Raw genomic sequence first — 15,156 nt, 5'->3', positions numbered from 1 at the left:
TTAATGCGACACAAGTGATTTGCCGAGTAGAGACTGAGAATTAGTGAAATATGTGGGCAGTGAAAGTAAACACGACTTATTTCATAGAGCAGCAAGTATGCATTATTAAAAAAGAATGCAGCATAAGTTAGAGCTACAAGGTATCAATTATAACGGAAACATTTACTCCAACGATTTGTGACACTATTGAGAATAGAGTAACATGGTTTGGTATATTGCCCACGAATAACAACAATATTCATCATCATAGCCATGGTCCCACAAAAGGTTCAAAAAGCATTGTCTACCATACCTTATGAGGTTAGGGTGATTGAGTTGATGCATTGACTGAACCTCTTTCACAAAGTCTTCCAGGACTCCAGGCTGATGCAGGGCATCCTGCTTCAGAACCTTTACTGCAACTGGTAGTAACCGACTACTTGGAGTAGTCCAGTCACCCCGTCTAACAACACCAAATGATCCATCTCCTAATTTCCTCCCCAAGACAACATCCTGGAATAAAAATAACATCCGTATTATGAACGACTGGAATACATCAAACACTTAAAGTAAAGCTATAGGAATAAAAAACACGGTTTCGGCAGAATAATAAGGGTAACACTGTCAGAAAATTACCTTCTCTTGAATTAAACAAGTCAAACTTAAACTAGGGCACGAAGGTTCAGGTGAAGAGGACTTTTTAGGCTGAGCTCCTTGCTTTGACGACGGTATTAATTTGTTTAAAATATTCTTCTTCCTTAAGGTAGCCTTCCTCTTTTTGACGGCCTCGAGCAAACGGCGGGCACCAGGTTTCCCCATTCCGATTTTTTCCAAATCATCCGGTTGAACATAGTCAAAATGGGAAAGCCTAGTAACCTGAAACGATTTTCATTAATTTATATAGTGTTTCAGATTCACTCGGTCGGAGGTTCACACTAAAATATAAACCAACCTGTAGGTCATCTCGTATCCTTGCGTAAAATTGTTCCAATTGAGTGTCTTGGAGTATTTCATGTAGCCATTGTATTCCTCCATCTTCAGCCATACTAATGATTCTTTAGGTACTGGAGCAAAGAAAATTAAAATTAGAAAAGTTTATACCCGTATAAATAGCACAGCCCAAAAAATTTCGAGGTGTCGAGGACAAATAACCTACTTTTACTGGTTAAGAATGGTTACTCTAATTATAAACACCGGAATGCAATCCAAACATGAATCGGAAAACAATTTCGTTACCCTCGAATAATAAACATTTGCAAAATATGCGCGGAAATACCTCAGCAAAACAACGTAGAGTTACTTCGCTCCGTACGGAAAAGCATCGGATAAAATAATCGTACAAGGTAGTCACAGATGAATGATATCTCACCTTGTTGAATAGATACAAACAATCATGAACGCTCAGGTAACATATTTAGCCTCTTCCTCTTCTCCTAAACCATGAAAACCATTAAAAATTGCGATTCTGATCCTCAGTCGATCGCTTCGGCAGCCCTTGCGCACTGAAACATTCTTCCGTTCTTAAACTTTTCCTGCAGATCGTCACGTGTCTTTCGAAAATTTTTGCCGTTTGAGAAATAGCGCGGGGTTATTCAATGCTCGCATAGTAACCTTGAAGGTTTCCTTTTTTTCTTATAACTGAAGACATAGAGGTATTTGGGTTTAAAAATTCTGCATTTGGTGTCTTACAATTGTTTGTGTACCGTTTTCCTATTTTTCAAGACATAAAAAGTGGAAAAATCAATACTAAAGTGTGGCATGTATATGTGATTGCAGGCTGTCATCAATTTGAAAACCTTACGTAGAAAAGCTATCCTTACTATACCCATGGCCACCGAAAGTTTTGATGGAAATTCGGATATTACGGACGAAGAGTTTCAACGCATTCGGTCCACCCTTTACTCATCTGCAACTGCGGTAAGTTGTATGACGATTTACCCTATAACTTGTCGTTTTTCGGTGACAAAAATGTTTTTTGTTCTTTGGTTCATGGGTTTTGCCTAACCAACTTAACGACTCTATATTCTTGTATTGTTTCAGCAAATGCAGAAGATTGCCAAAATGGTATTAAATGTTGCCGACAACCTTTCTACTGTTGTGTCCAACATGAATAAGGCTGAAGATAAGATTTTGAATGTGATTGAGAGGACTGACTTTTTAATTGAAGAGTCGGTTAGCATTCAGACGGAAAAAATGGAAGTAAATGCTTCGTAGTGCAGTCAAGGATTTGGTAGGAGTCCAAATTTAGTGTCTTGAGTGCACATTATTCCTTTTTTTCTCTAATTTTGTTCCATGTATATTTTATTTATTCAAGTCCAACAGTGTCCCTCTCTGACGCTGTCGGTATAGTGTAGTTGAAATGATTATCCAGTCAATTCGGTGGATAGGGGGCAGGTGCAGTCATTAAATATTTTTTTTCTGCTTTAATAAAATTACTGGTTTCAAAATATATTAATTATTTTCAGCCATTGCTTAATCCAACATCTTATCAATTGATAACCATCTTCTAAGTTTAAGTCTTAGTGAACATGGGCGCTTTAGCGCTAACCTTGTGACTGCCAGTTTAGCTAAAGCGTGCTACACACTGGCAATGCCATTTGTCATAGTGTGGAATATCCGTGGTCACGTTTTTTATTTATCAGGGAAATGTGCAGCTGTGAGAATGTACTGCACACTCTGAGAGTGTGCACAGTTCATTTTACACGCTGTGAATACCCTGCTAACACAGTTCAATCACCTCACTCTGCATTCATGGTTTTATCACTCTGTACGAATTGTGTTCATTACGGTGTGTTGAGGCATTTATACTGTTATTTATTAGTAATTATGTCCATGCCTTGACCAGTTTCTCAAATTTTGTCTTTCAGAAATCATTTGGTTTAAGTGTCTTACCTCAAAATTCAAATTTTTTCAATGGAAAATTACATGTGCTTCTTATTTCTAATTGGCTTTCATTAGAAATTAAATTTTGGAGTAGGCTAGGTTCCACAGTGGAGTTCAAGGTGCTGAATAGACCACTGTGTCAGACTTTTCCATAGATGTCGCCCAGCCATTGGGAAGATAAGGAAGTCTGCAAATTTAGCATGGTTGATCATGCAAAATACCTTTGCCCAGTTCAGTAGCATTGGGATTATAAATAGCATACTCGCACCACTAGTATTTTGACCTGAACTCAACCTGGCTCACTGCAGTGTTATAGCATTCAAATACTCAACTACATACTTAATATAACTTAAAATACTTAACTCGGACTATTTACTTAATTCAAATTCAATACCTTAGCCAAGCCATTCCTTGAGAAGAGTTGAAACTGCTCTACCACTAATTACCCATACTAACTTAGTGGTGAATCTATGTGGGGGTACCCCCATTGGAGGCTGGAAATTTTTTAGGTTTGCCACTTTGTACAAAAGTATTTAGTTATATTTTCCGATATATTTACCTACTTTAACAAATTGAAGTACAAATTAGCTCTAAATTAGGGACTATTTTACACACTTTTGGTATGTTACAATCCAGTGGTAGATTCAAAGCGGGGGCTAGACCCTCCCCCCCAATGGGTACCTATCCAATTTACACTAGATAGAATGGTAATTTTGTTTGCACCCCCACTACTGCTGGGAGGTTACCCCCTACCGAGCCCCCTTGTCCCTATCTTAAAACCCCCACTGCCCATTCTCATAAATATTAGCTGGTCTGGATTACAAAATAACAACAAAGTTCTACAAGTGGTACAATATACCTGTCCAAAGTACTGATCAGAATGATAATGGAAATACCAATAAGAAGTTTAGCCTTAGATTATTAATGCTCCACTCACATTTGGACTGGACACAGAGAACCTGGGAGCTCTGAGAGACAAATCAGGAGAAAGTTTCATGCAGGATTTCACAGAGATGGAATGAAAGTTTGGTATTGGATAAGAGCCTTCATTGTAAATCTTTTTAGAGTGCTGTTTTTAGAGCATTGCAGATTAATGATCAGTACTGAAAAGAAAAATCAAATGGTGCTGTTCATACAGACCTGATAATGCTATTCATTAAAAGATGTAAGGGAAAGATGATGAAAAAATTTATTTCTCAAAAATTTGAAATTAAGATACTGGAGTTTCAATAACAATTAGTGAAAGTTATACTTTTTCAACATAGAGGCTAATAAGGTACTCATTCAGTAGCTTATCCCAGAAAATAATTGAAGCATGTAACGTGAAAATGGTCTGCTGGGGAATGTGATGTTCTGAAAGAAATTAGTTTTCATTGCTATCATGTAAACATACTTTTGCATGAAGCGACTGCAACTTTCTTACTTCTCCAAGCCCTGAGATTTATACAAGGGCTCATAGGCGGATCCAGGGGGGGGGGGGCACGGGGGCACGTGCCCCCCCCAGACCCTCAAAAATATGCAAGATTTTTAATACGGCCCCATTATCATTGCGTTCGTTTTGTACTACGAGGTATCCTTGTGCCCCACCCAGAACAAAATCCTGGATACGGCCTTGCTTGTGCCCCTCCCAGAAAAAAATCCTGGATCCGCCCCTGCAAGGGCTGTTTCTTTTCAACCTCCAATAGCTCAGCAAAAACACCATTCAAGCGACATCATCTCCACACCACACGCTCAAGTCATTTCTGACAGTAAGTTGTAAGTTTAAGATTAGTAGTAATCTCATGAACTACATTGCCTCAATTAATTCTCTTGCCAAGTGTGCACTGCAGACAGACAGCCAGAAAACTTGCCGAATGGCTTCAGCGCTTCAGCATTGACATGTCTTGACCTTTATGCCAATAAAAGAGAATTTGTTTAATGCACTAGAGTGTGATAGTGTAAAACATCACGTCCATTCCCATTCAAAACGAAAGAAGAGACATGCTGACTTCTGGAAGTGTTCTCATCCATGACAAGGACCGTCTTCTCAACGCTGATGCAGCCCAACTGCTCCTTGAGCAATTTTAATGGGACATTTTTGATCACCTACCGTGCGATGCCGACCTAGCACCATTTGAAACTTTACGTTGAAATGAAGGCGTGGCTTGGAAGGAAGCATTTTCAAACGGGCGATGAGTTTCGGGAGAAAGGCAAAAATCATTGGTAGTCATTGGTGGCAACATCCTATGAAGAAGGTATAGTAAAGCTTGTCCACAGGCACGACCAATTCCTCAATTGCCGTGGCGATTATCTCTAAAGGATCACATGTGAGCTCAAGATTTACATATGAAATAATCTTTAATCGATCTCTTCGTCTTCTGTTCATGGCCCATCAGAGCTTGAAAGAAAAACAGCCTTCGTATTTCCCATCCAGCTCCCCATACTGCTTGCTTCCACTTCTGACAGAGGCGATGCCAGCAGTGCTTCACCAACATTACATATACCATTATAAATTAAAATCATGGTCCACACCCTTAATAAGTCATCGCAAACGCTAAGAGCACAGGCTATGCCAAAAATTGAAGGAATAGAGGGTGTTAACAGTCTTGGAGGAGGTTCAGAATGGATAAAGTAGGATGTAGATAACAGAGGCAAATAGATGAAAATAAGCACAAAAAAAGATAGGGTGTGAATTATACTGGACTGGGCAATCTCAAAGTCACCATTGCCCTGGAAAACCAACGGATGAATGAAGGCTTGAATACAAATGGGCATGAGAAGCATGACCTCTGAGGTTCATTATAATTTGAGACCATTTGGAGAGAGGTTTGCAAAACTTGGGGATTTTTGGAATGGAAAATTTTAGTTGGAATCCCGAGAAGCCCTCCTGAACATGATTTCCTGGGAAAGCATCTAAACCATAATTACTGGGGCAATGATCAGTTCAAATTTGGGAGGAGAGAGTCAACCCATGATGTGATAGCAGAGAACAATGTGGACATTAATATAGAGGAACTTACAATTTGATAAGAATATACATACTTTGTCACAGATTTTGAAAACATTATGATGAGTTAAATTGGGTGGAGCTTATGGGTATTCTTAAGGAAATAGAGGGGGATTCAATGGTCAAAAAATACTCAAAATCTTTATATTGTTACTACTGTATTAGTGAGGGTAGTACAGGGCTGGTTTAAGCAGCAGCAGCAGAAAAGTACAAGGCCACGTAGGGTGCCAAACAAAAGGACCCAAGTGCTCAGTCTAATGTTCAGTACCAATCAAGCAAGGAGATTTAAGGTTGAGGGTTGATTTATTTCACAAAATTATTGTAGAAGTGAGGAAATATCGTAAAGTGGATAGCTGTACCCCCCACTACTCGGGTTATTGTTATTCCCAAATGGACTCGTCCGTCACTCTGTCAACCACTGATCCATTCGTTAAAGTATTGAGAATCTTTTTATGAATATAAATTGTTTTTAAGCTCTAAAAATATCACATTCATTATATAATAGCAAGTACATTATAAGTTCATTCTGATATTTAAGTCCCGACCCTCATTTCTAATGTATTTTTATATATTTTAAAATGTGAGTGTCCTTAGTGAGAATCCTTACCACCTCTCAGGTTATTTTTGACGGGGAGTGGGGTTGGAGACGGAATGTTGTTAGGAGACATTCAGTAATTACATGAGGTGATTTTGGCAATTTTTAGAACCTCCCTATACCCCAGCAGCATGGACTACCCAGCGAGGGGCAGGAGGGGGCAGCTGCCCCCTCCCCCCCTCTAGAAGCAAAAATTGCCATAGTCTTTAAGGAAAATCAGAACTAAAGTTTTTGAAAAATGCTCTTTAAAACCACAAAAAATGATACTAGTATGATGTATACAACTAAAATATTTTTTTTTCAAGCAAATAATTTCAAAAACTAATAATGCACCGTTATAGTTGTCTAAAAATTTTGGTTTCATTCACCTTGTCCATGCTTAAATGTAACAACTTGAACAACCATGACTTGCCCCCCACCCCTTAGTTTAGAGTACGCCCTTGCCCGTATGGTGAAATATTGAGAGATTTGGCTTGGCCCCCTCCCTCCAATCTAATATGAGACTGTTCAAGATGCATATTTTCATAGTAAATACGTTAATCTATGCTTCATTGCATTAGATTTGCTATTGATTGTTTAATTATTTTAAGTATACATGATAAGATTAGTTAAGACCAGTATTTAAGATTACTACATTCGTAATTTTACACTGTTTCTTTCAGAAAGAAATACATGCTATCTGCCAGGACCCCCCTCTACCCCAAGTGAGATTGGGTAAGATTCAGCTTGACCCGCTACCCCCCTAAATGCCTCACGTAATTAATGGATTTTTTCGTTTACACTAGAAAAATGTCTAGAACTGGCCCTGGGGTAGTTTAAAGAGATTCTGGGGAGTAATTCATGTGGAGGAGGAGGTTGCAAATGCCATCACCCTCGCTTTCCAATGAGCATGAGGAGATGGTAACGGAGACCTCCTAAAAGATAAATTTAGACCACAACATCTTAATTTGTCTCAACTGAATTTAACGATGGAGTTGATTACTGGAGTCAAGAAATTCGTTCAAAACACTTGAAATATCAGCTTGATATTGAATATAGGTAGGTATTGTGCAAATAGAATGGCAGTGAACAAGAAAGATGGCAATTATGACTTATGATCATATTAGCTAACAAAGTTCCACAGAATGTGACCTTACAATTTATACACAGTCTCAGCTATGAGTGATGGAATATTTGTCTTGTTGGTCTGAACCATAAAGAGTCAAGTTATGCCTTTCTCCAGTTTCTGTTAATTAGGGTGACGGTAAACAGATTGATGCAAAATTGTCAGTTTGCTTCATTAAGATTTTATTGGATGACCAACGTTGCGTGATTTTGTAAAGCTGCGGGAGCAATAAATAACTGGCATAACATTTAACAAAATGGACACATTCTTAAACTGTTAGATATATTAGTTGTTCTATTTGGGCAGCAGATCATGACCAAACAGACTCAGTAGTAAGGAAGGAAAGCACTAATGAAGGTGGCATTCATGAACAGGAGAGATGTGATGATATTACTGTTGTGAGTGCGAAGAAGGGGCTAGAAAGTTTTTACTGTGAGGCATGGTGCTCCAGTTGATGTGAATATTTATGCTGAGGAAAAAGGATGATATGTATGAGGCAGTGGCAGATCTATTGGGGGGGTATCCAATTTACACTAGGTAGTATGGTAATTTTTTTCCGACCCCCACTACTGCTGGAATCAACCCTCACTTAACCTCCCCCCCCCCCTTTGTCCATATCCTGGATCTGCCACTGGCAGGAGTCATTCGGTATGTGTGGAAGGTGACATGGATTAGAGAAAAGGAACAATGAACTTGCAAACATAATTTTTCATGAGGGGAAACCACTAGAAGTGATAGGTAGGAAACAGATGGTGTTGATGGATCATTATACATGTTCCCCATTTATTTTTAATAATGCAGTTACTTGCTTCCTCTGTGATTTCGCTTGCGTGTTGCCTGTATTTCTTTAGATTGGACTCCAACATTCTGAGGGTGCAAGGAGAAGTTCACGGCCATTCAAACACTTGCTGCGCATTGATTGCAGGGCTACAAGCAGCTAATAGGAGAACTCCATCAAGCATGGAGGAGAGGACACATTGAGGCCTAGGCAGGTCCAGTCTTGCACCACCTGCACCGCACATCAGACCACTCTCACTGCCTACTAGGAGTGTCCATGTATTAGTATATGTATTACTATTGTCAAACAATAGTGACCAAGAGCAAGAGTATATTGATGATATTTCAAAAACTACACATTTCCTGAGGGAAGAGTCAATACCGTAAACTATGATAGAGAGAAGGTGAGTTACTGAATAGAGACAAAAGTAATAGGCTAAGTGATGAGCTGAAGAGAGACATTCAAGAGTGGAAATGGGGACAGGATGGAGCAAGATAAAATGTACCACAGAAACTTACCTTAGCTGGTATTATAAACATAATTGTAATATGCATGAGTAATTAGTACACATAATTGGGGTTTAACATTAATGCTGTAATGCAAGTATATATAAAAGAGTGATATAGCTAATAGGAAATTAGGATGGGTGGAGTAAAAAATACCACATGTGACAATAAGAAAAAAATTCTAAGGAGAAGGAAGTATTTTTTTATAGGGCATGCTCCTGTAGTTTATAAATATCAATAAATCACCATGTTTCGCTGATTCTTACCTTAACCTATTGATCATATTCACCAATGAATTACCAAACATAACTCAAAGAGTTTTGTTGAAACCCGAGGAACAACTCCAACTGCCAATTTCACATTTGTTTTCGTGATCTTCTTGAAAGCCTATGGATAAATTAGGGCCTTGGAATGAACATATGGATGAACTCTCAAGCCATGAAAGTTACCATAAAGCATATATGAATTTCATTTAACAAATGATAAAATAAAAAAGGGAATTGTAAATTACCGCTTAGTTGAATTAAATTATTCTATATGAAGTACTTCTTTGCTTTCGTTTATCTTGCTCATTTTCCACACGTATAGAAGTTATATTTGTATTTTACAAAAATATATGAGCTCTTTGAATTGACGCCAACAAGTGAGAATCGATAATGATAGCAGGGTTGCCAAAGAGCGGAGGTTGCTGAATTTACGTTGTAATAGAAATAATTTCAGAATATATTAACAAATGTTAACCTACAGAACTTAACACATATATTTTAGCTAGTTCAAGAAGTGTACCAATGTTAATATGGGCTATTTCATGAATAAGATGATGCGGGTGAAATGTTTGGCAAATCTGACAACAACGCTTTCCTGATTTGTTTACATACAACTGTCACTTTGACGGGTGCTTGTGAAAGTACAAAACACTGATTTTATTCTTTGTTCATGACAAGTCACGTCTTTAAGTGTTTAAAATGCTGACGTTCTTGGACGGAATTATTCCTGCGAGGTTTTTGCTACTATGTGCTTACACAATCATCACAATTGTAGCCATTTATGCTAGGGTATGTATAGATATTTGATTATGATTGGAGCTTAAACTGAAGCTTATCTTTATCTTATAAATTTTCAGGAAGCGAACGTAATTGCCTGCATGCCGGCAAAGTATTCATCTGCCGAATTCAGCAAAAAAGAATTAAGGTACCTAATATCTTCAGCCTTGCGATTCAAGTTGTCTCGGTTTTATTTTAACTCTTTTTATTTTCAGCATTAAATCAGGATACATCGCTGCCCTCGGATTGGTGATTTTCGAACTTGCGGGATTTGTATCAGGAGTTTCAACATTTATCCCAGTAACAACGGTAATTTGTATCCTTGCTTTATTTGGACTCTTGATATACTACTGATTCTCTTAGCCATCAAAGGCCACTGCTGTTATTATTCTTTTTGATGGTCTCCCTTTGTGGTTGTACACATTCCTCCGTATCCTTGCAGTTCAAATCCCACATGCGTTAGGGTAAGAGAATCAACATTTACTGTAGCCAAGACTCATGACAAGTTTTGTAAAGTTTTCTCTTGGTACCTTCTGCATTGAACAACAATTTATGGCCTTAAGTTCATTGATATCGGTTTCATATTAACAAGACGTAAACCATGACGGCATAATGTTCAGGTTCTGTAAGACAGAGAGTTCTTGATAGGAGTTGGCAGAACTATTCACTAACAAATCGACAGAAAATAAAAGTATTGTGGTGGGAAGCGTGATATAACCTCATATTATTAAACAAATGTGATTGTTTACTGAGAACACTGCAAGGGTGCAATAAATTAAGGCTTGGGAGAAAGCCATACTGTAACAGAACTTATTTTCCTTGACAATATTCGTAGCAATTTTGACTCACGGCATTGCATCAATAATGATGGCGAGCTATGTCATGTTCGAATGGGACTGTGACTTCTACTGGTGGATTTTCATCATAGGCAGCATAATTCCTGCTTTCATGGAAATATTTTCTCTAATTTCAATGTTATTTTTGTGGTCAGCTTGGGGTATTTCAAGACTGCGATATTCAGCGTCTCGCTCCAGTATGTAAGAGGCGTATGAGTATGTTTTAAATGAACCAAATATGTAATGTTTTGTAGCCCATTGATAAAAGGGGTATTTGTAATATATGTAACTATGTTAAAATGTACATTTTCAGATTTTGCAGTTCATACACTGAGCTTGTGATCCGTCCAATTCTACCTGTATTAAATATAGGAGACATTTCACTGGTCAGAAAAAGACTGATACATGAAATTCATCAAATGAATCCTGCTTGACATTGATGTTTTATTGCAACTCAAGTTTTTATTGCAGGCATACTTTTTATTGGAGTTATGCAATCAACATTGTTTGATGACACGAAAGGATATGCTTCCCCAGTTATGTGCCTTTAATAAAATTAATTTTAACACTTTTAATCTGTTTTTCTACTACAAGAGCTCATTTTATAAGTCTACGATGAATAATCTGACCAGTGGCTATGAGCATGATGAGCTGCTTAAAAATGCAATTCGATACCTCCACTGCACAAACGCTCTGAGTGGATTTGACTCTGTGGGCGATTGTTGAGCGTTTGCGCAGTGAAGCTATCGAATTAACCACATGCATGTACATATTCTTGAAAGGCTTCCTCAGGATATATATATGTATACATATACTTATCTGCCAATGATTTTCTTTTGACATAACTTTCTTTTAGAGTACAATTCATTCGTGATATTATATAATATTACTGTTCACTCCCTTTCTTCAGAAATAGTTGTGCTTTCATTTAATAATTCATTAATGCATACAAATGGAATGTATTGGTAATCTGTGTAGATTTGCAATGCACAAATTAATAAATGACCTTTACATTATTTACAAAGTGATAGTACCTCAATTAAAAATGTTGTTCCTATGGAAATATGTATGCTCATGGTTAATGTCAACTTTTATTGAAGAGTGTGTATGGGTAAACAATATATGTATTTAATAATTTCAGTTATAATGAAATACTCCCACATATATTGTAATTTCAAACATAAAACTACATCCAGGGCATTGTGTGTAAATGTTAATTGTCCAAAATATTTTTGTAAAAATCATTTATTGTAGGACTACATACTTGGAAAGTCGTAACTTTGTCACTGCTATGTATGCATTAAAAGAGTTAACTGTCACTTTCTTACTAAAGTGTTTATTTCCATGATATTGTACTTGTCATTGCTGATTTCCTCTGCTTTTTCTCCCTTGGCATTTTATTACACTGTGGTGTGAACAAAGAACAAGAACACAGTACCCAAAATCTCCATACCAAGAGGTAATTTTTTGCAATGGCTATCAATGATGTCAGAAATCGTGAAAAGCCTATTATTCTCAGGCCCAAGTTTTCAAACAACAGGTCACTTTTTGTTGATTTCACATGGAAGAAGTGCAGTTAGGATAATTCAACTGTTTTTAAACTTGAATGGATGATTGCATGACCAGGGCCATAAATACTCTGCACAGGATTCTCCACTCCCATGGTTTGATTGATTCCCACCTGTCACAATATACACTCCAATCAGTAGGGTACATGTTAACGTACGTGTTAGCCCGCAAGAGATACTACGCGTAGAATGTAATCATTTTTATCATAATTTCCTTCTACTTTTTCTTTTGCAGAAACCTGCTATTCACATTAATATATCCATGATTTTCACTGAAAATTTAAATTCCGTGGGAGGAAATGTTTTTGTACACTTGCGACGTCTGGTGCTTTCCCAATTTTTCTCTTTGAATTATTTTATTTCCTCGTAGCAACATGATGCAATTTTAAGATGCACATGTATTTGGTTTCCTTTTGTATTGAAATGTGATATTGTGGACTCATTCTTACATTTCATGCCTAGTTTTCGAGTTGGATGTCGCTATTAGTTAAACTTTTAACAACCTGCGGAGTAGGAGAAAAACATAACTGGAAAAGATATATTCTTTGATAATTCTCTTGATGGAAAAATCTAAATTTACCAACAAGACGCTTCTCTGGAGCCTCTTGTTGAGTGACCGCTCGCTGAAAGATGGTTGACCATCCCCAACTGTGGAGGAAGAACCCATTCCCTCACTGGCTCCTTTACCTGGATTTCAACAGTTCTTTTCCAACGATTCAAAAAATAGGTTTGGATTTTTAAAGTCCACAATACAGCATTGCAATATAAAGGAACCCAAGTACATGTGTCATGTTGTGACTAGGAAATAAAATAATTCTAAGAGAAAAATTGGGAAAACATCACATGCCTCATGAGCACGAAAAAATCCTTGCAGAGAAAAAGTGAAAAGCAGGAAAATAACGGAGAAAAGCAGGCTTCCTTAAAAGAAAAAGTAATGAAAAAATTACCGCAGGCAAAACTCGATCTTGGAACCTTAACGTAGGATTGAAACACTGTAGCCACTGAACCATGACAGTATATATTATCACATGAAGTTCTGAAGGGAATTCAAAGCCAAATATGTACATTGACAGCTACCGATCATTGCACCACAAGTGACTAAAGTTGGAGTGTGAATTAATGCATGGAGAACGGTTTCACAGTAACACGGCAACTGCTCCCTAGTGGAGCCCCCTAAAGTAATATGTGTAAACCCTATGACAAGGGCTTTCATTTGAGCACCTGAATCAATTTCCTTCAAAGATTTCTCTCCATTGGTGACAAATGCAACCCCATCTTCACCAGCAGTTCTAGGTCACAATCTGCATGAGCATTATCCATCAACTCATCATGGAATCATCAAGACTAGGCTCAGAAGTTTGATTAGCAGAGTTAACTTTGCTTTTGTAGTAATATGATGGCATTAGATATCCCATTGCTCATCCCCAGGAACTGTGTGCATAATTACTGACATATGTATAAGTGGTAAGTAAATAAAAATTTATTCCATGAACATCTTGCCATCAAATGGAACTTTCAAAAACCGTAGCTAATTCAGATACAGAATTTACATGTTTACAATACAAGCTTTACCAAATTTCTAACTTGGTATTTGCACAATGGTACAAAATGTAGCCAATGAACACTGTGTATTGCTAATAATCACTCAAGAACTCATAAAGTAGTGTGTTTTCATTAAAAATCCTTGTTATGCATGTATTTCACAACCTGTAAATCAGATCTTATGTCCATTCTCGACTAAAAATTGGATTAAATATGCATCATCTACGATCTCAAATTTTATACTTGGATTCACGAAAGAAATTGCTTTTTGTATCAAATTGGCAAAGCACTACTCACATGATAGAAGTGGGATCCACCAGGATTGTAGCCAGGAGAGGTTTGGGGGACTCATCCCCTCTCCAAAAATTTTTCCCTGATCACCACTGCCGGCCATGCATCTCCTTGCCCTTAAGAGACACCTAGCCCAGAAGCACTATTCCTCTGACATTCTCTAAGCTATTTAAAGCTGTGGACTGAGATCAGAGTCTCAGCACCAAAATTTTCTCAAAATTGGATAATATCATCCATTATCACCAGTGCCCTAATTTGAAAAAATCAGGCAGATGTCAGAAGAAATCCCTATGGGGGACAAGTCACAATAGCTATTACCATCGCAGCAAATGCAATTTATAGCTAATTTAACCAACTTCATAGTTTTCCGATGCATGGTAATTTAAGGAAAAATTGCCAGCACAGGCAACCCGCATACCACACAGGCAAATTTCTTGCTTAGAGTCTCTCAGCTATTCAGTAATTTTAAACCCCTATGATTAAATATTTTAAGCCTCTAGCTTCTCATTTTTGCGGGCATAATTTCATATTGCTTCCATTTTAAAACTTTCTCAAGTCCAATTCACAATCCTCTAATAGAATGATAGCTCTCTGTAGCTTTTACAACACTACGCAGAAATTGGTGGAACAAGTGTAAGTTGAACAATTTTAATTTTTCCTGGTTAATACTATCAATGACGATTTCTCAGGTTCTTAGCCGGTTAATTCTTTTATATAAGCTGACGTTTCGAGAGACGACTTGTCTCCCTTTTTAAAAGCCGTGTTACTCTATGGAAGTCCAATTTTTCACTGAACCGTTAGGACAGTTTACAAGGACAACAATACGGCTCATGTGTCGTCCGATTGGCTCTAGGTCTTTTGAAATTCTTCACGTTCTTCCCTTATGTTTTTTATCCAGCTGATTACAGGTCTCCGTGTATTGCTAAGATGAAAGCCAGTATCCCGATTGAAATTTTTGGGATTGAGGCGGATCTCTATTGCTTCCTTAATTATGCATTAACAGTAACGTTGTGCGTGGCAAAGGATTTTTGTATCTCCCCATCT

At 37.6% G+C, this 15,156-nt stretch overlaps 2 protein-coding genes and 1 long non-coding RNA gene across 4 annotated transcripts in view; 2 read left to right on the top strand and 1 right to left on the bottom strand.

Moving 5' to 3' along the window:
• Positions 1 to 1,474, bottom strand: part of LOC124158581 (activated Cdc42 kinase Ack) — a 107,932-nt gene extending 106,458 nt beyond the window's left edge. For both annotated transcript variants that reach the window (XM_046533742.1, XM_046533743.1), the window contains exons 1-4: positions 1,349 to 1,474; positions 932 to 1,043; positions 616 to 855; positions 293 to 492 (exon numbers count right to left, since the gene is read on the bottom strand). In XM_046533742.1, the coding sequence (XP_046389698.1) occupies positions 293 to 492; positions 616 to 855; positions 932 to 1,024 (533 nt within the window). In that variant the 5' untranslated portion in view covers positions 1,025 to 1,043; positions 1,349 to 1,474. The remainder of the gene's footprint in view (positions 1 to 292; positions 493 to 615; positions 856 to 931; positions 1,044 to 1,348) is intronic.
• Positions 1,475 to 1,534: 60 nt separating this feature from the next.
• LOC124158583 lies at positions 1,535 to 2,428 on the top strand. Its single transcript, XR_006864840.1, has 3 exons — positions 1,535 to 1,631; positions 1,756 to 1,896; positions 2,020 to 2,428. It is a non-coding gene; the product is annotated as an uncharacterized LOC124158583 (long non-coding RNA).
• A 7,243-nt stretch (positions 2,429 to 9,671) lies between these two features.
• On the top strand, positions 9,672 to 12,059 carry LOC124158580 (transmembrane protein 107-like). Its single transcript, XM_046533740.1, has 4 exons — positions 9,672 to 9,887; positions 9,956 to 10,023; positions 10,091 to 10,191; positions 10,711 to 12,059. Exons 1-4 carry the CDS (start codon positions 9,798 to 9,800, stop codon positions 10,914 to 10,916), a joined length of 465 nt encoding a protein of 154 aa, XP_046389696.1. The 5' UTR covers positions 9,672 to 9,797; the 3' UTR covers positions 10,917 to 12,059.
• The last annotated feature ends 3,097 nt before the right edge of the window (positions 12,060 to 15,156 follow it).

The sequence above is a fragment of the Ischnura elegans genome, chromosome 5 (assembly GCF_921293095.1).
Source record: "Ischnura elegans chromosome 5, ioIscEleg1.1, whole genome shotgun sequence".
NCBI classification, from domain to species: domain Eukaryota; kingdom Metazoa; phylum Arthropoda; class Insecta; order Odonata; family Coenagrionidae; genus Ischnura; species Ischnura elegans.
Note: the sequence above shows the minus strand (reverse complement) of the source record. Positions and strands in the feature narration are given on the sequence as shown.